The following is a 23,497-nucleotide window of genomic DNA, read 5'->3' as shown; positions in this document are numbered from 1 at the left end:
GGACAAACAAGCAGTGATAGAAGCAGATCATCAAAAGATGTCAACGACAATAGTACAATCCTATGTGTTCTATTGTACTATTGTCGTTGACATCTTTTAATGATCTGCTTCTATCACTGCTTGTTTGTCCCTACAACCACAACCCCCCCACTCCACCTCTCTGTCTCTCTATCTCTCCGCCCCCCACACACACACCTTAAACCAGCTTATATTTCAACTCTTTCTTGGACTCGAACCCAAGTTCTGTCGAAGGATCATGAGGACTCGAAACGTCAACTCTTTTCTTCTCCGCCGATGCTGCCAGACCTGCTGAGTTTTTCCAGGTAATTCTGTTTTTGTTTTGCCACAGAAGGACGCTGAAGTCTCCATGGATTCCAATGCGGTTGGACACGGCGGGTGGGAGGGTAATTGGCGGGGCAGTTGGCCCTGCGTTTCTCCGATGAGTGCCTCGCTGCCCTCCTGGAGGAGGTGGCAAATGCACCTTGACCCCAGAGACGGGAGGATGAGGCTCCCGCACCTCACCAGAAAGGCCTGGGAGGAGGTGACATCCAGGGTGAGCAGCCACGAGGTGATGAGGTCCACATGGGTGCAGTGCTGGAAGTGCTTCAACAACCTGCTGCGGTCGTGAAGGGTGGTACTGTGTGCAGAACAGTTAAGGGCTGGCATCCCTCCCCCCCCCACCCCCCCAACCCGTGGACCTGAGGGGCGTTATAGTGTGAGTGGTGACTGTCACTGAGGCTGGAGCTGGTCAAGAGGGTGAGCCCTGGCTGCGTAGACCGTGTACCTTGCGGCTCAAGGACAACAAATCAGCTGAGCCCTGCCAGGTGTTCCTCAGCTGGGGTTGACCAGGCTGCAATGGCGATGCAGTTACAAGGTGGACTAATCAATACTCCTCTATCCTTTCAGGAGAAGACATCCCTTATTGAGGTGTCGCAGGCTGGCAGGGGACCCCCACATCTCCTAATCCTGACACGCTATGAGCAGGAAGCACTGGAGCTCAAGAGGCAGCATGCACCTTGGTCAACCGGCCGCGGTGAGGTTGGGGTGCCAGGTGAAGGCAAGAGTGCAGTGTACTGAGGTGAGAATGTCGGCTATCACAACCATTGTAGTGTAGTGAGCCTCGAAACTGGAGACCCCATTGATAATGGAAAGATGAGGACAACATGATGCATATCTCTGTCTCACCAATGTGCCTGGCACAGTGACAATGTCATGACTTAAACTGATGACATGTCCTCCTCCTCCCTTTTAGGCTCACCTGCAGTCACTTGCAATGAGAACCCTGAAGGCCCACTCCTGACCCCGTAGGACCTCCATGCTCAGCATGGACCTGCTTCACACCCTCTCTGTCAAATAGGCACCAGCTCAGATACCAGCACCTCAGTGGGCATAAGATTGCCGTCTAATATCTCGGTGCACATTGGTGAGGGCACTTCACACTCGCTTGAGGTGCAGGTGGAGGCAGAGAGTGCCCAGGGCGGCGGCAGTCCGAGGACTGCTGGAGACCAGGATGATACTCAGTCCAGTGGGGTGTGTGGGAGCATCTGGTGAAGATACTTGAGGGAATGCGCACCATGATGTCTGTTTGGGAGGAGTCCCTGCGGAGCATGACCACTGCATTGATCCTCATGGCCGAGCGCAATGCTTCCTCCGTGGAGACAGTGGTGACTCATGGAGAGGCTACTCCAGGGACACAATCAAGGGTCCCTGGGGATGCATTTGGACCTGCAAGCCCACACACCGGCAATGATCTCAGCTGGTCAGTGTCCGTGTGGGAGATGAATTGGGCACCCAGTATTCCAGCTAAGTGCCCGTCCATTAAATGGTGAGCAGGGAGGTCCAAAGCGACCTCACATCAGTGCAGCAGCTGCCTGTCATCTCTGCAGGCTCCTCTCAGGGTGCTCCGGATGATGCCAGCAGCTCCCCCACCCCTCTGCCAGTGGCCATGGCATCTGATGAGGCTGCGGTGACTGGAGAGATGCCAGCCGTTGCACTGGCCGCTCCCTCCCAGATGGGGACTTCACAGGCTCCATGGGCCAGAGGGTGACTGCCAAGGTCATCAAGACCAATAAGACAGCAGAGTCAGCAGGCTGTCTCCAATGTGGGGCAAGCGAAGAGGGGAGCACCTAGACATAGTACCCACAAATGTAAATATAAAACACCTTAAGCACAAGACGGCCTTATCATAGGTGATATTTTGTTCTTCCATTTTGCTTTAACTTTTTTAATGGTGTGATTAACAACACCGGTTTACATTCATTTTAGCTATGTTTCACATGCACAATTAAATGAGATTTGATTTTGGCTATTGGCCTCTGTATGCTTTATTTGTTCTGTAGGTGCAGAGAAAGCCATTATGTAATGATGGACATGTGTCTCCTGAAACTTTATTGCACAGGCACAGAATGTATGTTGGTGGCCAAAGATATGGTCCTCTCTGGGATCAAATATGGAGCCTGCAGCCCTGGCATGTAGTGCTGGTTTTTAATTGGTAGGCTAGCTGAAGGAGCATTGGATCAAAGTGTCCCAGGTGTCCCTGCCTCCCTGGAGGTTACCCAGGTCAGCATCCATGCTCTCAGCATTCTCCTCACCGTGCTTGTCCTTGGACTCACTACTGGACTCATCAGCTGTGGCCTGTGCAGCTGCGTCAACATCCTCTTCCTCCACTGGGTCCCCCCTTGCCAGTGCCAGATAGCGGTTGCATGCTGCGCTCTGCATAGTGACATGTGCTCTGGGGGTATTGCAGTGCGCCCCCTGAACGGTCCAGGCATCAGAAGCGCATCTTCAGAAGACCTATGGTCCTCTCTACCACTGCCCTTGTGGAGGCATGACTCCACGATGTTGTATCGCTGCTCATCCTCTGTTCTTAAGTGGCAGAGACGCGTCATGAGCCACCTTATCAGAGTATAGCCCTTGTCACCCAGCAGCCATCCATCCAGTCGAGCTGCAGCACTGATGAGCCTCAGCACCAGGGAGCGTCTCAGGATGTAAGTGTCATGGGGGCTACCAGGGTACCTTGCACAGACTTGTTGAATCTGCATTTTGTGATCACACACTATCTGCACGTTCATGGAGTGGAATGTCTTCCTGTTGACAAAGGCATCCGCCTGACTCGCTGGTGCCTGCTGGCCACATGTGTGCAGTCAATGGCACCCTGGACGTGGGGGAACTCAGCAATTGCTGCAAAGCCTCTGGCTCCCTCGGCATGGCTGGCCTCATCCGTACAGTAATGAATGATGGCTCGTGCATGTCTGAACCAGTTTGACACAGCTATGGACCGCTGATTCGGAGACTCGACAAAGAACCCCCACTTGAGCCCTGGAAAGAGGTGGAGGCACAGAAGCTGTGACCATCAGAGCCACTGGTATGAGGTGTCCACCCACACAGTTGGAGCTAATCTCAGGCCTGATTCTCTGATGGAGGTCACTGTCTCCCTTGAGAGAGGAAGCCTCCTTTGGCATTGCACCTCAGACATATTGAGGTAGCTGCACCTCTGCCTGTAAATCCTGGCAGTGGGACAGTGCCGTCTTCTGTGGCCCCTTCCGCCTTGGACTGCCAGATGGCCCTGCATACATTGTGCTTGCGCCTCTCCTCTCACAGGTCGCTCCCCTGGAAGCTGCATTGGGACCCTTGGCCTTCTGTCCCTTCTGCCCCTCTCTTCCTCCTCAGAGGAGATGCCACCGGCAGAGACCACAATCCCCATTACCAGGGTAATGGAAGACTGTCTGACACCTGGAAGGGCCCACACAGTCTGAATCCTCCAGGGGCCTGGAAGACAATTATGAGTCCTGAAATGAAGCCTAGAACTGCTCAGAACGCAGCTCTTAAGCGAGATGAAGCTGTCCAGTTCACAAAAACAACCAGCAGTACACGATCTCCAAAACTTCTCACTACTCATTTTGATAATGCTGCTGACCCTTCTTATCCTACCCATGGATGGGCTTTTGCAAATTGTAGTCTGCCTGCCTGCTTTGCCCATGCGATGGCTGAAAATTCGCATGGGCTACGTAAACCTGCAGATAATTGGTGTGTCAAGGGCCCTAACTGGGCTCTTAATTAATGACAGGTGTGCCTCCCTCTCCCTCGTGTGCCTGCCTAACGAAATATCATGAGTTCGCACTGACATCGGCATGCTCGGCAGACATCAACGCGCGTCATTTCATGCTTGAGTGGGTTGGGCACGCGTCTGCCCACCGAGTGGAAAATTTTGCCCCTCGTTTACTCAATTTCTCCTTATAGAAAGATCTCATCATCTCAGGAATCAATAGCAAACCTTAATTACACTCCATCTAAGGCAAGCCTATCTTTCCCTAGATAAAACCACCAAACCTGTACAGGGTGCTCCAGGTGTCTATAATTAAATAATTGCAGTGAACCTTTTTTTACTCTTGTGCTCTAAGCCCTTTGTAATCACCGCTAACACACCTTTTACTTTCCCAATTGTTTGCTGTAGCTGCAGGTTAACTTTCTGTGACACCTATGCAAGGACACCCAGGTTCCTCTAAATACCAACACTTCCCAATCTTTCACCATTTAAAAAATATTCCACTTTTCTATTTTTCTACCAAAGTAGACAACATCATCTTTCTTTATGCTAGATTCCATCTGATACTTACCCTTTTTGCATCCATTTGCAGTCTTTTTGTGTCCACTTTACAACTAATTTTCCCATTCATCCATTATCAACAAACTTGGACACATTACACTCTGTTTCCTTATCCAAGTCATTGATATAGATAGTAAGTAGCTGAGGCCCAAGCACTGATCCTTGCGGTGCTCCACTTGTTGTAATGTTCCAACCCAGATATGAGCTGTTTACTCCTACTCACTTTTCTCCCCATTCAATCCATGCTATTATATTATCCTGCATTCCATGAGTCCTAATTTTATGTAATAACCTCTATTATTACATAATGGTACCTTGCTGAATGCTTTTTGAAAATTTAAATACACTGTGTACACTGGTTCCCTCTTATTTACTCTGCTTGTTTAAAACCTTCATAAATCTGTGTTGACTCTGTCCAATCATATAATTTTTGAAATGCCCTGTTTATAGTAGTGATGTTCCTAAGGACAGGGCCTCTGCTCATTTCTCCACACTTTGTGGGATTACGCCTTCCTCGTCAGCTGCTTGTAGATACCTCCCATTTTCAGTTTCAAGCTATCAGCATTCTATTTCTCCCTATTGGTTTACACTCCTCTAATCTTCCTTCAATTACCTCCTTCAGCAAGTTCTCATGCCTGAGAAGCCAAACTTGTTGCCTCTTCTTGATGATATTCACTAAAATCTTTCCTCCACCACCATCCTGAAAACTTCTTTATTTGTCTTGTCTTCCCTCCAGCTGACCCACTCCATCATTCTCCAGGACCATATTTCACAAATTTCTAGTCTTTGGAGGTCCAGTTTTCTTAAGGTCCACGTTTCAGTCCCATACAATAAGACACTCTGGCCTGGATTTTTTGCAATGATGGAGAGATGTACAAAATTGTGAAAGGCCTGGATAGAGTGGATGGGAAGGGCCTATTTACCTTAGCAGAGAGATCAGTGACTAGGGAGCGTAGATTTAAAGTGATGGATAGAAAAATTAGCAGGGAGATGAGGAGAAATCGTTTCACTGCCTGAAAGGATTGTCGAGACAGAAACTCTCAACTCATTTAACAGGTGTCTGCATATGCACCTGAAGTGCTGTAACCCGCAGGAAATCATAACCAAATGCTGGAAAGTGGGATTAGGCTTGGGTGCGGGGGTGGGGAGGGGGTGTCAATCTTTGGCTGGTGCAGACACGATGGGCCAAAGTAACCTCTTTCTGTGTCGTAAACCTTCTATGATTCTACATCATTGGTCAGCAACCTATGGCACCCATGCCAAAGTTGGTACATGAGGTGATTTTGAGTGGCACTCACATTGCTAGTCTATTTAATGGTAGAAAAAGTTCTAAATCTAATACTTTGTCATATCTAGAATTTCTGGAACTCTTGAAGAACTAAACCAATGCATCCACTACTTCCATAGCTATCTTTTTTAAAATCCTAGGATCCGGCACCTTTTATTTATCCTAATTTATTTAACTTCCGCAAAACGTTTGTTTAATGTCTTTGCTATTTCCTTATTCACTTTATAATTTTCTCCTGTCTCTGCCTGCTCGTGATCCACATTTACTTTCACTAATCTCTTCCTTTTTACATATCTATAGAATATTTTAAATCTGTTTTTATGTTTCTTGCTAGTTTATTCTCATATTCTATTTTTTCTCCATCAATTTTTAGTCATCCTTTGCTGAATTTTAGATCGTCCCTATCCTCAGGTTTACTAATGTTTTTTGACATATAGTAAGCCTCTTTCTTTAATCCAATACCAATTTTAACTTTTCTTAGCCACGGTTGGATGACTTATTGGTTGGGAACAAACAGTTTGTTTTTTTCTACAACTGGTTGCTTACTTTTCAGGATGTAATGCAGTGTTTAAGAATGGAAAATTTTCACTTGACAGAAATGTTAGTGCTTATTTAAGTGAGAAATGTTAGTGCCAGGGAATGGAATATTTATGCACTTAGAATTTAGTGTCAAGTAACAAGCCACGTTAGATGTAGGGTAATGCTCCCTTTACCCTCCCCAAAATAATGGGGTAGATTTTCATCTTTATCACTTGGGCATTAAGCATCACCTAGGGCAGAGTGTAGAATAGATAATGTGGTGAGGAAGATTGCATGCTGCTCATGGAACACACTGGAGCTTCTATCTATTAATTTCAATGGAAGGAAAAACTAACAGTTTTTTAAGGGTCATGTGATTTTCGTTTCTGTGTTCTGTATTAATCCCACTCGTTAAAACTCGATGAGGCATTTCCATTTAGTACACAAAATCTGGCTTGTGGCTTTTGGATATGACTATCAAGTTGCTACAAAATAATTCCATTTGACACATCTACAAATCATACTTCTCAGAACTGAATGTTGTGGGCACGTGCCAAGATATCAACTTTTGAAAAGAAAAAGCTCATAAAAACCTATTAGGCTGTGAAATGACTCAACAGCTGCTAAGTGTAGGTTGCACACATATGGATCAGAAGGTCATAAGAAACAGGAGCAGGCATTCCGCCCATACAGCCCGCTCCGCCATTCGATAAGAGCATGGCTGATCTGATTGAGGTCTTAACTCCACTTTCCTGCCTGTCCCCCATAACTCTTAACTTCCTTGTCAATCAAAAATTTGTCAAACTCAACCTTGAATATATTCAATGGCCCAGCCTCCACTGCTCTCCATGGAAGAGAATTCCAAAGACTAATGACCCTTTGAAAGAAGAAATTCCTCCTCATCTCTGGCTTAAATGGGAGACCTCTTAATTTTTAAACTGTTCCCCCAGTTCTAGATTCCCTGATGAGAGAAAACATCCCTCAGTATCTACTCTGTCAAAGCCCCTCAGAATCTTATATGTCTCAATAAGATCATTCTCATTCTTCTAAACTCCAATGAGTGCAGGCCCAACCTGCTCAAACTTTCCTCATAAGACAAATCCTTCATCCCAGGAATCAGACTAGTGAACCTTTTCAACTGTTTCCAAAGCAAGTATATCCCTCCTTAAGTAAGGAAACCAAAACTGTATACAATATTCCAGGTGCGGTTTCACAAATGACCTGTACAGCTGTAGCAAGACTTCTCTACTTTTATATCCATCCCCCTTGCAAAAAAGGCCAACAGTCCATTTGCCATTCTAATTACTTGCTATACCTGCATGCTTTTTGTGATTCCTGGATAAGATCCCTCTGTACTACAGCATTCTGCAGTTTCTTTCCATTTAAATAATATTCTGCTTTTCTTTTCTTCCTGTTAAAGTGGAAAACCTCACATTTTCCCACAATGTACATCAACTGCCAATTTTTTGCCCACTCACTATAACTATCTATATCCCTTTGCAAATTAATTGTATCTGCCTCACAACTTGTTTTCCTACCTATCTTTCTATCATCACCAAATTTGATATAATACAATCTGTCCCTTCATCCAGGTCATTAATATAGATTGTAAACATTTGAGGCTTCAGCACTGATCCCTGTGGCAATACATTTGTTACAATTTGCTAACCAGAAAATGAACCATTTATCCCAACTCTGTTTCCTCTTAACCATCCCTCTAACCTTAACCATGCGAATATATCAGCCCCATCACCATGAGTCCTTATCTTGTTCAGCAACCTTTTATGTGGCAACTTATCAAATGCCTTTTGGAAATCCAAATACACTACATATACTAGTTCCCCCCTATCCATCCTACTTGTTACATCCTCAAAGAATACTAATACATTCATCAAACATGATTTCTCTTTCAAAAAAACCACGATGACTGTCCGAATGTATGATTATTTTTATAAATGTCCTGCTACTACCTTCTTAATAATGGGTTCTAGGATTTTTCCAATTTCCCATTATAGGCAACATAATATAAAAATATTTAATGACTCAATATTTGAAAAGATTGGCCCAAATGTTCTGATTGGCGATGGAACTGCTGCGAATGGCACTGATCAATTAGAAAACTGCGCACTTACCTGGTTCTGTTTAAAAGTGTCTGACTTCTAATGCAGCATCCAGAAGAGAATGTTCGATGCAGGGATCCATGCAGAGACCTTCGTAGAGGATCAGTGCAGAATACAGAATACATGCCCTCTTTTTATGGCGCCAGCTGTTATATCTGAATATTAGTGAATAAGAACATGGGGTGAGGGGAGGGTGGGAAAGTGGGGTGAGGGGGCGGGAAAGTGGGGTGAGGGGGTAAATAGGTGCAGTGAGTAGGTGGGTAAGTGGGATAGGGGGTAAATGGAGTAGGGAGCTAGGTGGATGAGGTGAGTAAGTGGGCGAGGTGGGCAAGAGGGTAGATGGTAGGTGGGCAGTTGGGTCCTGGTGGGGTGCAGGGGGCAGTTGGGTCAGGTCGGGTAGACAGTGAACAGTGGATCTTGGATATTCCAATTGATGTTATTTTAACACCAGCATTAACATATTGTTTTAATGTTAGTGTGTAAAATAGCACTGATCAGATAATTTAAGCTCAAGCGTTGGCAGACTCCGTGACCATTGAAATATCTCTGCTGAGCTAAATCCCATTCTCACCCGAATACACATGGATTTTCTACGGTGGCTGTTGGATAGTTGGATTGCTGATTCACGTCTGATATGTCCAGTGGCTGAAACCATTTGTAGCAAAAACAAACTTAGCACAGTTGGGCAATCAAAACTTAGAACTAGTCTGAAAACTTGTAAGGCAACCTTACAATTAAAGTTATAGTTATTAAACTGGCAAAACAGCATGTTTTATTAATCGTGTCAGTTTTGGCGGTCTTTCAGCGATATAACATATTTGCAGTTCAAGATAGCTCCCCAGTGTAGTATGAGGGCCTGGCACATAAATGGTTAACATGGGACTGAGTACAGTACTGCCCACACAGTGATGTAAGAGAACACATGACCCACACCTTGGGGTCAGTGTAGTGTTGACTAGAGCCAAGTGTAGAAGCAAGCACGGAGACTTCTCCTAGCTTAGACCTTTACTGTACCTAAGTATATAGTTTCTAGTAGTTCATAAGTGACCAAGACTCCTTTGACAGCACCTTCCAAACTCAAAATCACTACCATCCAGAAGGACAAGGGAAGCGGATAGATGGGAACACCACCACCTGGAAGTTCCCCTCCAAGTCACTCACCATCCTGATTTGGAAATATATCGCTGTTCCTTCACCGTTGCTGGGTCAAAATCCTGGCACTCCCTTTCTAACAGCACTATGGGTGTACCTACAGCATATAGGCTGCAGCGGTTCAAGAAGGCAGCTGACCACCACCTTCTCGAGGGCATGAGGGATGGGCAATAAATGCTGGCCCAGTCAGCAAAGCCCACGTCCCGTGAATTAATAAAAAAAAAATACTGTTGAACTACCTAAGACAGGGGTGGGGAACCTTTCTCTTACCACAGGCCATTCACACATACAAAATCAGGGATGGGACACACACACTTAAAAATCAACTTAATTTAGTTTTTTTTAAAAAGAGGGAATACAGAAATGTTCTACTCGCCCACTGTTTTAATGCGATGGCTAAATTTGAATATTACATTGTTAAATATTAATATAGTAATTTAGCTGACACTTTTTTATCCAAAGCAAATTCGTAACATTGACGATAAATGCTATTTTGAAGGCGCCACTGTCATAGGTCTATATTTTTAGAATTCCTGCTGTGGGCTGGATGAAATTGAACAACAGGCCCAATCCGGCCCACCAGCTGTAGGTTCTCCACCCACAGAACCATAGAAAAGTTACGGCGCAGAAAGAGGCCATTCAGCACATCATGACTGTGCTGACCAGAAGATGAAGAAAAGAAACTAGCTGCTCATTTTATTCCCATTTTCCAGCACCTGGTCTGTAGCCTTGCAGGTTACAGTGCTTCAGATGCAGATCCAAGTACCTTTTAAATGAGTTGAGTGTTTCAGCCTCAACCACCAATTCAGGCAGTGAATTCCAGATACCCACCATCCTTTGGGTGAAAAAGTTTTTCCTCATGTCCCCTCTAATCCTTCTACCAATCACCTTAAATCTATGTTCCCTGTTATTTGACCCCTCAGCTAAGGAAACAAGCCTTTACTGCCTACCCTATCTAAGCCCCTCATAATTTGGATACCTCAATTAGGTCATCCCTCAGCCTCCTCTGTTCTAAGGAAAACAACCCTAGCCTATCAGATCTTGCCTCATAGCTGCAATTTTCAAGCCCTGGCAGCATTCTTGTAAATCTTCTTTGTACTCTCTCCAGAGCAATTATGTCCTTCCTATAAAGTGGTGACCAGAACTTTATACAAAATTCTAGCTGTGGCCTAACCAGCGTTTTATAGAGTTCCATCACTACATATCTGCTTTTGTATTTAATACCTTGTCCAATAAAGAAAAGCATTCCATATGCTTTCTTTACCAGCTTATCCACCTGTCCTGCCACCTTGAGGGAGCTGTGGACATGAACTCCAAGGTCTCTCACTTTGTCAACCCCTCTCAATATCCTCCCGTTTATTGAGTGTTCCCTTGCTTTGTTTAACCTCCCGAAATGCATCACCTCACATTTTTCCGGATTGAATTCCATTTGCCATTTTTCTGCCCACTCAACCAACCACTGATATCATTCTAGAGACAACAACTATCCTTTTCACTATCAATTACACAGCCAACTTTTGCGTCATCTGCAAATTTCCCAATCATACCTCCCACATTTATGTCCAAATCATTAATATACACAACCATCAGCAAGGACCCCACTGGAAACTGGTTTCCATTCACAAAAACATCTATCAACCATTACCCTTTGTTTCCTGTCACTGAGCCAATTTTGGATTCAACTTGCCACTTTCCCCTGTATCGCATAGGATCTCACTTTTCTGACCAGTCCATGTGGGACCTTGTCAAATGCCTTATTAAAATCTATGTAGACAACATCCACTGCACTACTCTTGACAATCCTCCTTGTTACTTCCTCAAAAAATTCTATTAAGTTAGTATGACGCAATCTTCCCCTAACAAAACTGTGCTGACTGTCCCTGATCAACCCATGCCTTTCTGTGTGCCAGTTTATCCTGTCTCTCAGAATTAATTCCAATAATTTGCCCACCACTGAAGTCAGACTGACCGGCCTATAATTATCTGGTCTATCCCTCACACCCTTTTTAAATAATGGTACAACATTTGCAGACCTCCAATCCTCTGGTGCCTCATCTGTATCTAGCGAGGATTGGAAAATGATCCTCAGAGCATCCGCTATTTCCTCCCTGGCTTCCTTTAACAGCCTGCGATACAATCCATCCGGCCCTGGTGACTTATCCAGCTTCAAGGATGTCAGTCACTCCAGTACTTCCTCTCTCACTATGCTTTTGTATCTAACATTCATTAACTAGAATGTTTGCAACATCCTTTTCCTTAGTGAAGATGGAGACAAAGTGCTCATTGAGAACCCTGCCCACATTTTCAGCAGCAATGCACAAGTTACCATGTACGTCTCTGATAAGCCCCATCCTTTCCTTAGTTATTCCTTTGTTTTTATTGTACTGATGAAACATCTTTGGGTTTTCTTTGATTCTACCTGCCAATATTTTTTTCATATCCTCTCTTTGCTTTCCTAATTTCCATCTTTACCTCACCCCTGTACTTTCTATACTCCTCTAGGCTTTCTATAGTATTAAGTCTTTTGTGACTATCAAAAGCTTTCTTTTTCTGCTTTATTTTGGCCTCTATGCTTCTGGATAACCAGGGCACTCTAGATTTAGCAGTACCACCCATTTTTTTTTGTGGGAACACGTCTACACTGTGCCCGTAGAATCTTGCTTTTGAATGCCTCCCACTGATTTTCCCTTCTAATATCTGTATCCAGTCCACCTCTGAGCTTTGTAAAATTTTTCTTCCCCTAATTTAGAACTTTCACTCCTGTTCGATCGTTGTTCTTTTCCATAATGATGTAACTGTATTATGATCTCCAAAATGGTCCCCCACTGCTATTTCATCCACTTGCCCAGCTTCGTTTCCTAAGACTAAATCTAGAATTGCACCCTATCTCATTGGGCTCGTCATGTGCTGGCTAAAAAAGTTCTCTTGAATGCAGTTCAAAATTTTGCGCCCACTGTGCCCTTCACACTGTCCCTATTCCAACTGATATTAGGGTAGTTGAAGTCCCCAACGATTACTGCCCTATTGTTTTTGCACTCAGAAATCTGCCTACATATTTGCTCTTCTAACACTCTTCTGTTATTTTGGGGTCTTTGGTACACTCCTAGCAGTGTCTCTTCTTTTATTTTTGACCTCACCCAATATGGCCTCATTTAGTAAATCATCGCTCCTCACAGCTGTATTTGATTCTTCAACCAATAATGTTACATCCCCACCTTCTTTATCCCCCTGCCCATCCCAGTCTGAAAACTCTATATCCAGGGATGTTGAGCTGCCATTTTTGTTGCTCTTTAAGCCAAGTTTCTGTTATAACAACTATATCATGTTGCCGTGGGTCTATGTGTACCCTCAGCTCATCGGCTTTATTTGCTATACTCCTTGCATTTACATATATACCCCTAACCTAAGACTACGAATACCTTAATAAGAACTCCCGAACTATGCCCAACACCTTACAACATGGTGGCAACGAATGGAACAACTCAAAACCTCACAGAGACTGCAGAAGAAAATTAAAATCCTGGAAAACTGAAGGAAAAAAATCAAAGAAGCATTCTGACCTGAAGAAAAGTTCAAGAAGTGAAGGCGCAGAAGGAAATTGCCAGAGAAAAGCTCCAAAGAAAGGCTTGGAAGCTGAAGGCAGAAATTAAATTTCTCACTGCAGCAGAAAGCTCCATTGAATCTCGTAGAAGTCCAGGTTCAATATGTGCAGAGTCAGCAGGTGAGCTAAAAATTCCTGGACAGCGCAAGTCCTGAAAAAAAAAATTAAATACTGCAGTGGTCAGAAATTGTTATTTTATTCGCAATCCAAGAAACCCGATTCCTGAGTTGGCACCTGAATATGTGGTGGCCAAGCTCACTCCAAATAAAGAAGAAAAAAATTTAAAATTAATTGCGACTAAGTAGGAAGTTTGCAAAAGCCAGGGTGCAATGCTTCCAAGGCTTAAGAACATTGCGCTAAAGACACACAGAAGCATGTCTAACAAGTCGATCCAGGCAGCCATTGTTGAAAAAAATTTAAATACTGAGATCACAAATGCCATTACTGCGGGGGCATGGCAACACTGCAAGTGCAGGAAAATCCTTTGTGTAGAAGTGTTTGGCAGTGCCATTTTAGATTTTTGGAAATCTTTTAAAGTTGAATGTGCAATTTAAAAATTTTAACCATGGATCAGCAATCCACTCTTCCAGATCAATTTGGACTTATCTAAGGCCCAGATCAATCACAAAATTGGGGATTTTGGAGAAAGAGATTCCTTAGATACATGATTGCTTCAGGTCTGGATTAAAGAACAGAAACTGAACAAGTTAACACAATGCTTTATTTGGTGGGCCCGACAGCCGGAGATGTAACAGCTAGACAAGGAATCAACAAATCATCTGCAAAATTTGATGAAGTTTTAAAATCATTTGATGCTTATTTTAACTTCAGAAGTAACAAAATCTTTGAAAGGACTTAATTTAATAAGCGTGTCCAGCAGCCAGGAGAAACTGTCAACTCCTTCAACACTGAGCTGTACAGAGAAGGCTGTGATTATGGTGACCTTAAATCTGAGATAATCAGGAATACAATAGTGGTAGGAGAGGCAGACAACGCACTCTCAGACATGCTTCAAGCGAAGGAAGATCTAAACCTTGAGAAAGCCATCCAGATTATCAGGAAATCTGAAATCCCTTTGCAGCACAGATCCATATTAAGGGGAGAAAGCAAACCATGGTACAAAAATAGACCCCACTGTCCAGCTAGTGAAACAGCAATGAAATAGGAACACTCCAGGCCAAGGGAAGCAACACCTTAACTGATTAATAGAATCTCAGAATCTTTACAGTGCAGAAGGAGGCCATTTAGCCCATCAAGTCTGCACTGGCTCTCAAACAGATTTTACATAGTCCCACTCCCCTGCCTTATCCCATAATCTTGCACATTCTCTCTTTTCAGATAGCAATCCAATTCTCTTTTGAATAACTTGATCGAACCACCTCCACCACCCTCTCAGGAAGTTCGTTCCAGACTCCAACCACTCTCTGGGTGAAAAACCTTTTCCTCATCACTTTTACTCCTTTTGCCATATTCCTCCTGCCAAAATGAATCACCTCACACTTCACTGCATTGAACTTCATCTGCCACTTGTCTGCCCAATCCACCGACATGTCTATATTCTTTTGAAGTTCAAGATAATCCTCATCACGGTTGACAATGTTTCCAATCTTTGTACCATCTGCAAATTTTGAAATCATGCCCTGAACACCACAGTCTAGGTCATTAATATATATCAGCAAAAGCAAAGGTCCCAACACTGACCCCTGGGGAACTCTACTAGAAACCTTCTTCCTATCTGAAAAAAAACATTTATCACTACTCTCCATTTCCGTCACTCAGCCAATTTCTTATCAGAGTACCTACTTTCCCTTTTATTCCATGAGCTAGAATTTTGCTCACAAGCCTGTTGTGTGGCACTATATCAAATGCCTTTTGAAAATCCATACACACCACATCAACAGAATTGCCCTTAGGAACCTTCTCTGTTACCTCCTCAAAAAACTCCAGCAAGTTAGCTAAACATAATTTTCCCTTAATGAATCCATGCTGGCTTTCCTTAATTATCCGGCACTTGTTGAAGTGACTATTCATTTTGCCCTAAACTATAGTTTCTAGAAGTTGCCCTACCACTGAAGTCAAACTGATTGGAGGTGTAGTTGCTAGTTTTATCCTTGCACCTCTTTTTGAACAAGGGTGTAACTTTTGCAATTCTTCAGTCTTCTGTCACCACCCCTGTGACTAAGGAAGACTGGAAGATTATCACTAGTGCCTCTGCAATTTCCACTCACACTTCCCTCGGTACCCTTGGATGCATCTCTTCTGGCCCTGGTACCTTATCTATTTTAAATAAAGATAGCCTTTCTAACATCTCCTCCTTCTTACTTGTAAGTTATTCTAGTGTACCAGTTACCTCCCCTCTCACCTCAGCCTGGGTAGCATCTTCCTTTGTGGACACAGATGCAAAGTGCTCATTTAATACCTCCACTATTTCTCCTGCCTCCACATGCAAGTCCCCCCCACCACCCCCCCACCCTATTTTTAAAAAAAATCAGCCCTACTCCTCCTCCTACCACCCTTTGATTATTGATTTGCTTATAGAAGATCTTGGGATTCCCTTTTATGTTAGCTGTCTGTCTCTTTTCATGCTTTCTCCTTGCTTTTCTTATTAGTTTTTTCACTCTCCCTCTGGTCCTTCTATATTCAGCCCGATTCTCCATTGTATTTTCTACCTGACATCTGTCGTACTTCTTCCTTTTCATCTTCACCTCTCTCTCTCTCTCTTGTCATCCAGGGCACTCTGGATTTATTTGTCCTACCATCTCCCTTCAAGGGAATATACCTTGACGTTGCCTGCGATATCTTTTCTTTGAAGGTGGCCCATTATTCAGGCATCGTCTTTTCTGCCAACATTTGACTTCAACTCACTCGAGTCAGATGCATTTTCATCTCATTAAAGTTGCATCCTCATCTCATTAAAGTTGGCTTTCCCACAATTGATTATCTCTGCTCTGGATTGTTCCTCGTCCTTTTCCATGGCCAACCTAGAAACATAGAAATTAGGAGCAGGAGTAGGCCATTCGGTCCTTCGAGCCTGCTCTGCCATTCATTATGATCATGGCTGATCATCCAACTCACTAGCCTGCTCCTGCTTTCTCCCCATACCCTTTGATCCCTTTCGCCCCAAGAGCTATATCGAACTCCTTCTTGAAAGCATACAATGTTTTGGCCTCAACTACTTACTGTGGTAATGAATTCCACAGGCTCACCACTCTCTGGGTGAAGACGTTTCTCCTCATCTCAGTCCTAAATGGTCTACCTTATATCCTCAGACTGTGACCCCTGGTTCTGGACTTCCCCAACGCCTTCCTGCATCTACCCTGTCTAGTCCTGTTAGAATTTTAAAGGCTTCCATGAGATCCCCTCTCATTCTTCTGAACTCCAGCAAATATAATCCTAACTGGCTCAATCTCTCCTCATATGTCAGTCCCGCCATCCCAGGAATCAGTCGGGTAAACCTTCGCTGCACTCCCTCTATAGCAAGTACATCCTTCCTCAGATAAGGACCAAAACTGCACACAATATTCCAGGTGTGGTCTCACCTGTACAATTGCAGCAAGACATCCCTGCTCCTATACTCGAATCCTCTGGCTATGAAGGCCAACATACCATTTGCCCTCCTTACCGCCTGCTGCACCTGCATGCTTACCTTCAGTGACTGGTGTTCAAGGACAGCCAGGTCTCATTGCACATTCCCCTCTCTCAATTTATAGCCATTCAGATAATAATCTGCCTTCCTGTTTTTGCTACCAAAATGGATAACCTCACATTTATCCACATTATACTGCATCTGCCATGCATTTGCCCACTCACTCAGCTTGTCCAAATCACACTGAAGCATCTCTGCATCCTCCTCACAGATCACCATCCCACCCAGCTTTGTGTCATCTGCAAATTTGGAGATATTACATTTAATTCCCTCACCTAAATCATTAATATATATTGTGAATAACTGGGGTCCCAGCATTGATCCTTGCGGTACCCCATTAGTCACTGCCTGCTATTTGCAAAAAGCCCCATTTATTCCTATTCTTTATTTCCTGCCTGCCAACCAGTTTTTTATCCATCTCAATACACTACCCCCAATCCCATGCGCTTTAATTTTACATGCCAATCTCTTATGTGGAACTTTGTCGAAAGCCTTCTGAAACTCCAAATAAACCACATCCACTGGCTCTCCCTCAGCAACTCTACTAGTTACATCCTCAAAAAATTTCAGTAGATTTGCCAAGCATGATTTCCCTTTCGTAAATCCATGCTGACTCTGTTCGAGTCTGCTGCTGGTTTCCACGTGCTCAGCTATTAAATCTTTTATAATGAACTCTAGAATTTTCCTCACTACCGATGTCAGGCTGACTGGTCTATAATTCCCTGTTTTCTCTCTGCCTCCCTTTTTAAATAGTGGGGTTACATTAGCTACCCTCCAATCTGTAGGAACTGTTCCAGAGTCTATAGAGTCTCAGAAGATGACACCAATGCAACCTAAACCTTATGATACAATGGTCACTGTCCCCTAAAGGTACTCCCATTAATATCTGATCTACTTGGGCCAACTCATTCTCCAGAACTAGGTCCAACAGTGCCTGCCCTCTCATTGGACCGGAAACATACTGCTGCAGAAAATTATCTTGAACGCATTCCAGGAACTTTCACCCCTCTTGTCCCTTTGCACTATTTGTATCCCAGTCTATATTTGGATAATTAAAAGTCCCCCATTATAATTACTCTATAACTCTTGCACCTCTCTGTAATTTCTTTGCAAATTTGTTTCTCTACATCCCTTCCACTAGTTGGTGGTCTATATACTACACTGATCAATGTTCTTGCACCTTTTTCATTCCTTATCTCTAGCCTGTGAGATTATGTCCTTGTTCCCTCTGGAAGATCCTCTCTCTCCAGTACTGTAATGCCATCTTTAATCAATATTACCATTCCACCACCCCCCAACTTTCCTGACTCTCCTATATACCAGGTACCCAGGTATTTCCTGCCCTTCTTTCAGCTAGGCTGCTTTTATCGCAATATCTTAATAAATTTGCCAACCTGTACCTGTGGGTCACCAATCTTATTAACCACACTCTCTGCATTCACATACATGCACACTAAACCTGATTTAGGCTTTTTTTCCCCTTTCCCCCTAATTCGAACCCCATCTAATGACTTTCTATTGCCTGCTCTAATTCTAACAAACTCTCCAAATATTCTCTTTACCTTGATACTACTCTCTGATATATCCTTCTTATCAGTTAATGCTTCTCTACCTCACACTGCCCCTTTTTTTCCTCTCTCCTCTGAATTTCCCCTCAGGTTCCCATTCCCCTGCCAATCTAGTTTAAACCCTCCCCAACATCACTAGCAAACCTCCCCTCGAGGACATTAGTCCCAGTCCTGTTAAGGTGTAACCCGTCCTTGTTGTACAGGTCCCACCTGCCCCAGAACCGATCCCAATGCCTCAGAAATCTAAAGCCCTTCCCTCCTATTCCATTTCTCCAGCCACATGTTGAACTGCTCAATCTTCCTATGCTTGCAGTCACTAGCCACATGGCACTGGGATGAATCCTGAGATTACTGCTCTTGAAGTTGAGCTTTTTAATTCTCTTTCTAACTTCCTAAAATCTGCTTTCAGGATCTCATCCCTTTTTCCTACCGGGATCATTGGTTCCAATATAGACCATGACCTCTATCTGTTCACCCTCCACCAAAAGAGTGTCCTGAAGCCACTCTGTGACATCCTTGACTCTGGCACCAGGAGGCATCATACCATCCTGGAGTCACATCTACAGCTGCAGAAATGCCTGTCGGCTCCCCTAACTATGGAATCCCCTACCACTATAGCACCGGTAGGGGATTCCATAGTTAGGGGGGCAGACAGCTGTTTCTGTGGTCATAACAGCACTGTGGAGCAAAGCACCCCCACAGGCATGATCAATGTCCAGCAATTTCAGCCCAATGCTTTCAATGTAACTGAACAGGACACTTCAGGAAGCTGTGCAAAGCCAAACCATCAAACGCACAGAAGATCCCAAGAGGACTCATGAGGTCAAGACAGCACACTAAGTGGACACAGAATCATGCTTCTTGGGTGAGGTCAAATATCCTGAATTTTTGTTCTGGAATACGGGCATCTCACAAACTTTAATTTGGAAACAGGAGCAAATGTTACAGTCCGATTGGACAAAGAACCGTGGCTGAGAGACCACTGGCTACAGACAACAGAGACATCACTTTATGGACCTTGAAGAATCCAACTTCTGGTCATAGGCATGATTCTGGAACCATTAAAAGGTAAGGCAGCAAACAAATCTTCGAGCTGATGTATGTCATCCATAACCACTCTTTTTCTCTCATGAGCAGAGATACCTGTGTAGCCCTGAATCTCTACAAAACAGCAGATGATGTCAAGACAACCACCATTGTAAATTATACAAAACTGGAAGTTCCCGAGAGCTCCAGCAAGAAAGATTCTCTCGACTGGGATTTCAGTTCTGATTTGTCTTCTCTCTTTGCACGGCATCACAAGGGCCAGAGGCCCCTCATTGGTCACATCAGCCAATAATTCAGATGGTTACCATGTTACCTCCAGTAGATGACAGTCAAGAGAAGAACTAGCAATGAGAAGAGCCTCAACATCTGGCTCCGATGCCAGTTGGAGAGATAAATCCTCAGATCACTGCAATCCCCAGCCAGCATGATAGCGACACAAACGATGCTGGAACCAAGTAGCAGCCATCCATTGACAACAGCACACCACACAGCCAAATGCAAAGGTTAGTTTACTACCTATTCACACCCTCATAACAGGAAGAGCCATCTTCCATCCCAGCATGTGTCACGGCAAGCCGCAGTAAGGAAGAAGAGAAAAAAAATACATAGCAATGAGCCCAGAGTTCATCCGCCCCGTAAAGAATGGGATAAATCAACCACCATTTATCACTACAACTGGGGAATCGACAAAGAGTGATTCAATGCCAAAGAACGGAAAAAGAGGATGAAAAGACACCTAGATGCCAGAACAACCTCCAATTCAACAAACTTTACCTGCAGCAACAGAGCCTACCACTCCCCTGACAGTAGCAAGAACAAGAATAGGAAGAGTTATAAGGCCTCCAGACCGCCTGAACCTATGAGCTCAGGGCCTTGAGGAGGGAGATGGGGTAGTAGTACTGATGTAAATACATGAGGTAACTGGGATAAGTTGGAAATACTTTGGATAAAAATTTGGGGGGAGATGTCTTATAAGGATCTGGCACACAAAAAGTTAATGTGGGACTGAGTACAGTACCATCCACACAGTGATGTGAAAGAACACTTGACCAGCACCTAGGGGCCAGTGTAGTTTTGGACAGAGCAGAGTGTAGAAGCAAGTATGAAGACAGCTCCAAGCTTAGACCTTTGCAGTACCTACATATATAATTTCTAGTAGTTAAATACTTACTGTTGAACTACCTAAGACTACAAATACCTTAAGGCCTACTGAACTACGCTCAACAGCTTACAACACCCACCCCTTCTCAATTGCAACTAGGGGTCGGCAAATGCTAACATTGCTAACAATGCCTATGTCCCAAGAATGAATACAAATAGAATGTGTTGATGTGCTGGAGCTCAGCTGTAAAATACAAGTCCACACATGTGAATCTTCACACGCTCAGTTACTGATTGCAGCAATACTGCTGAAAGATATGTCTCCTCAGAGAGGAACAGTTGAGTCAAAGCACTCTTGCACCCTTTCTAGTGGAGAATAGGAGAGGAACAGTTTAACATTATTACCTACTCTTAATTAAAGACTGGTGTGATGGTGAGGAGAATGGGAATTGACAGAAGGAATGGATAGATTTAACTTTGTTCTATTAGTATTTACAGATCTCTTTTTTCCAATTGCTGTATTCTAAACCTTTGAATTTTTGAAGAATGTGAAAAATCCATGTACAGAAGTTATAGAGAGACAATTTCACATGTACCTACCGTTATGCGACATGCCGACTGCGAGACATTTCTGAAATCTGCAGTACTGACATTTATTCCTGTTCTTTTTCTGAATCCTACAGTTTAGGTCACACTTGTCATACATCAACTTCAACCTGATTGTTCTCCGGAAAAAGCCCTGTTATGCAAATCAAATCATGTCATGGAGAGAACATATGCATTTAAAATGAAAGAGTTTATCTTAGAAAGATACAGAACAACTTGCGCTTTTATTTTTGTACTTATTACTTAGTTTTAAATTCCTGGGCTAAATATACAAAAAAAAATCAGGTTGATCTTTGCAATGCTATTTACTATTCCATATAATATTTTCAATTGTGTGTAAAGAAATGAGCAAATGATTAAACATTTAAACAGTAGCACTGTGTACAAATGCTTTTCCTTGTAGATTGGCAACAATAACATAAATTCAACAAACCTTACATCCTTCACATGCATGGACCCCATAATGGAAACCTGAGGCCTTGTCTCCACATACTCTACATTCAATAGACAGGGCTGAATTTGATGAATCTTCTTGTAACTTTGAAAATGAAAGTTCTTTTCCTGATTTTTCATTTAAGGAAGAAGGTTCAATTTTAATAGTACCTGCATAAAGATAAATCTTGTTTTCATTCAAAATTCACATAAGCCATGCCAACTAAGCATTAGAGGAAGTTGAGACTAATTTCACATCGGGCAGTAAATTATTGTAAAGTTGAGATATTCATATAATGGTGAGCAGCTTCAATCAGGAATTTCCAGTTTTGAAATGCTGGCATTCAAGTAGAAAAAAATTCACTTATCTAGAATCAATGAAATTTCTCTGCCTCATTAGCCTGTAACTTAACTGTAAAATATTCAGGCCCAATTCCCTGCACCTGAATTGTAAGGACCAAGGCTCCCTAATGCATTTAACATGTGCTTGAATGTTGCCTTGTCTTTCTCCCTGCAGGATCTGTAGTTTGTTTATCTTCTTTATTTCACTTCATTGCTGTTTTAATCTGTTCAGGATGATGCCTTTAATAGCTATTCCACTTGTTATCCCCTTTCCCATATTAGTCTTCTTAAACTCATCTGTTATTCCTTTGAGGTTAGCCAGAAGGGTGTAAATAATGTGTTATTTATCATAATAATTCAAATACCATAATCCAAATTTTAAAATGAACAAAAAATAGTGAAAATAATAGCTGGATTTCATTAGATTTGTTGTCCTATAAAATATAATGAAACAAATAACATACTTTGATAGTCTAGAAATCTTTCATCATATTTGTAGTCTGAAGAATTCTCATCAATTCTGTAAAAGGTTGAAGCATGATCCTCATAATTAACTGTAGAAACAGTGGAAAAGTCTACTGTAGCAAATGGCTTTACATCGAAGGAATGAGAGTGGTTGGCGAGTTCCGACAGTTCCATTGTACCCATGGCAAAATTGATGGGCCATAAAGGCAATTGTGTATCTACCATTCTTGATCCTGAGAAAATAAAGTAAAAATGGAAAATTATTGTGGGGGTTTTCATGTAAGGAATCTTGCTTGGATACTTGTGCAACCCAAACTGGAATAGTCAATAATATTACAGTAAGCATTTCATATTTCATGTCAAATAATTCATATAATGTATAATATGATACTCATATTAAAAGTGAAAATTGCTCCTGTAAAGTTCTTAAACAAACTTTCAAGCCACCATATTGAAATGATCAGTTTATGTTGGAAATTTCTTTCAGATCACTCGCATGTCATCATGGTAGGATAGCTCCTCCAAGCCTTCTCAGAACAACTGACACTACTTTAAAAATATAGGGATAGATGTTCACCAGTTCCACTGGGTGAAAATAGAACCTTTGAGTTCTAATATGCTGGGGAAAAGCATACTCTCCACTTCCTGCATCTGATCCAACTTGTGCCAACATCAGAAGGGGCAGATGATTAAAATAGGCATTAGGATCCATTAATTTGTTAACTTAAAAAGTTTGTTTCTGATGTGCAGGTCAAGACTGGGTACGCTTGAGGCAGGATTCTTCTATGGCCCTTGAGGCCAACTACAGGTAAGTTTTAATTGTTTAAAAATAATAAATAATTCTGGAGTTGTTGGAGTGTTGACTCCACCTCCACGGACCTGGAGGTCATCTCCTCCCGTCGCATGCCCCCCCCCCACCACCCCAGCATTTTCATCCTCAATTCCACTCCAGCTCCAAGACCTTACCTGAGGGCCGCCTCCGATGAGGTAGGCAGTCAAAACTG

The 23,497-nt window shown here is 43.1% G+C and overlaps 1 protein-coding gene across 2 annotated transcripts in view; it reads right to left on the bottom strand.

Moving 5' to 3' along the window:
• pparg (peroxisome proliferator-activated receptor gamma) overlaps positions 1-23,497 on the bottom strand; it is a 151,824-nt gene that overhangs the window by 12,691 nt on the left and 115,636 nt on the right. For both annotated transcript variants that reach the window (XM_041190878.1, XM_041190879.1), the window contains exons 2-4: positions 22,493-22,726; positions 21,688-21,857; positions 21,249-21,387 (exon numbers count right to left, since the gene is read on the bottom strand). In XM_041190878.1, coding sequence (XP_041046812.1) covers positions 21,249-21,387; positions 21,688-21,857; positions 22,493-22,718 — 535 coding nt within the window. In that variant the 5' untranslated portion in view covers positions 22,719-22,726. The remainder of the gene's footprint in view (positions 1-21,248; positions 21,388-21,687; positions 21,858-22,492; positions 22,727-23,497) is intronic.

The sequence above is a fragment of the Carcharodon carcharias genome, chromosome 7 (genome assembly GCF_017639515.1).
Source record: "Carcharodon carcharias isolate sCarCar2 chromosome 7, sCarCar2.pri, whole genome shotgun sequence".
NCBI lineage: Eukaryota > Metazoa > Chordata > Chondrichthyes > Lamniformes > Lamnidae > Carcharodon > Carcharodon carcharias.
The sequence above is the reverse complement of the archived record's forward strand: the minus strand, read 5'-3'. Positions and strand labels throughout refer to the sequence as shown.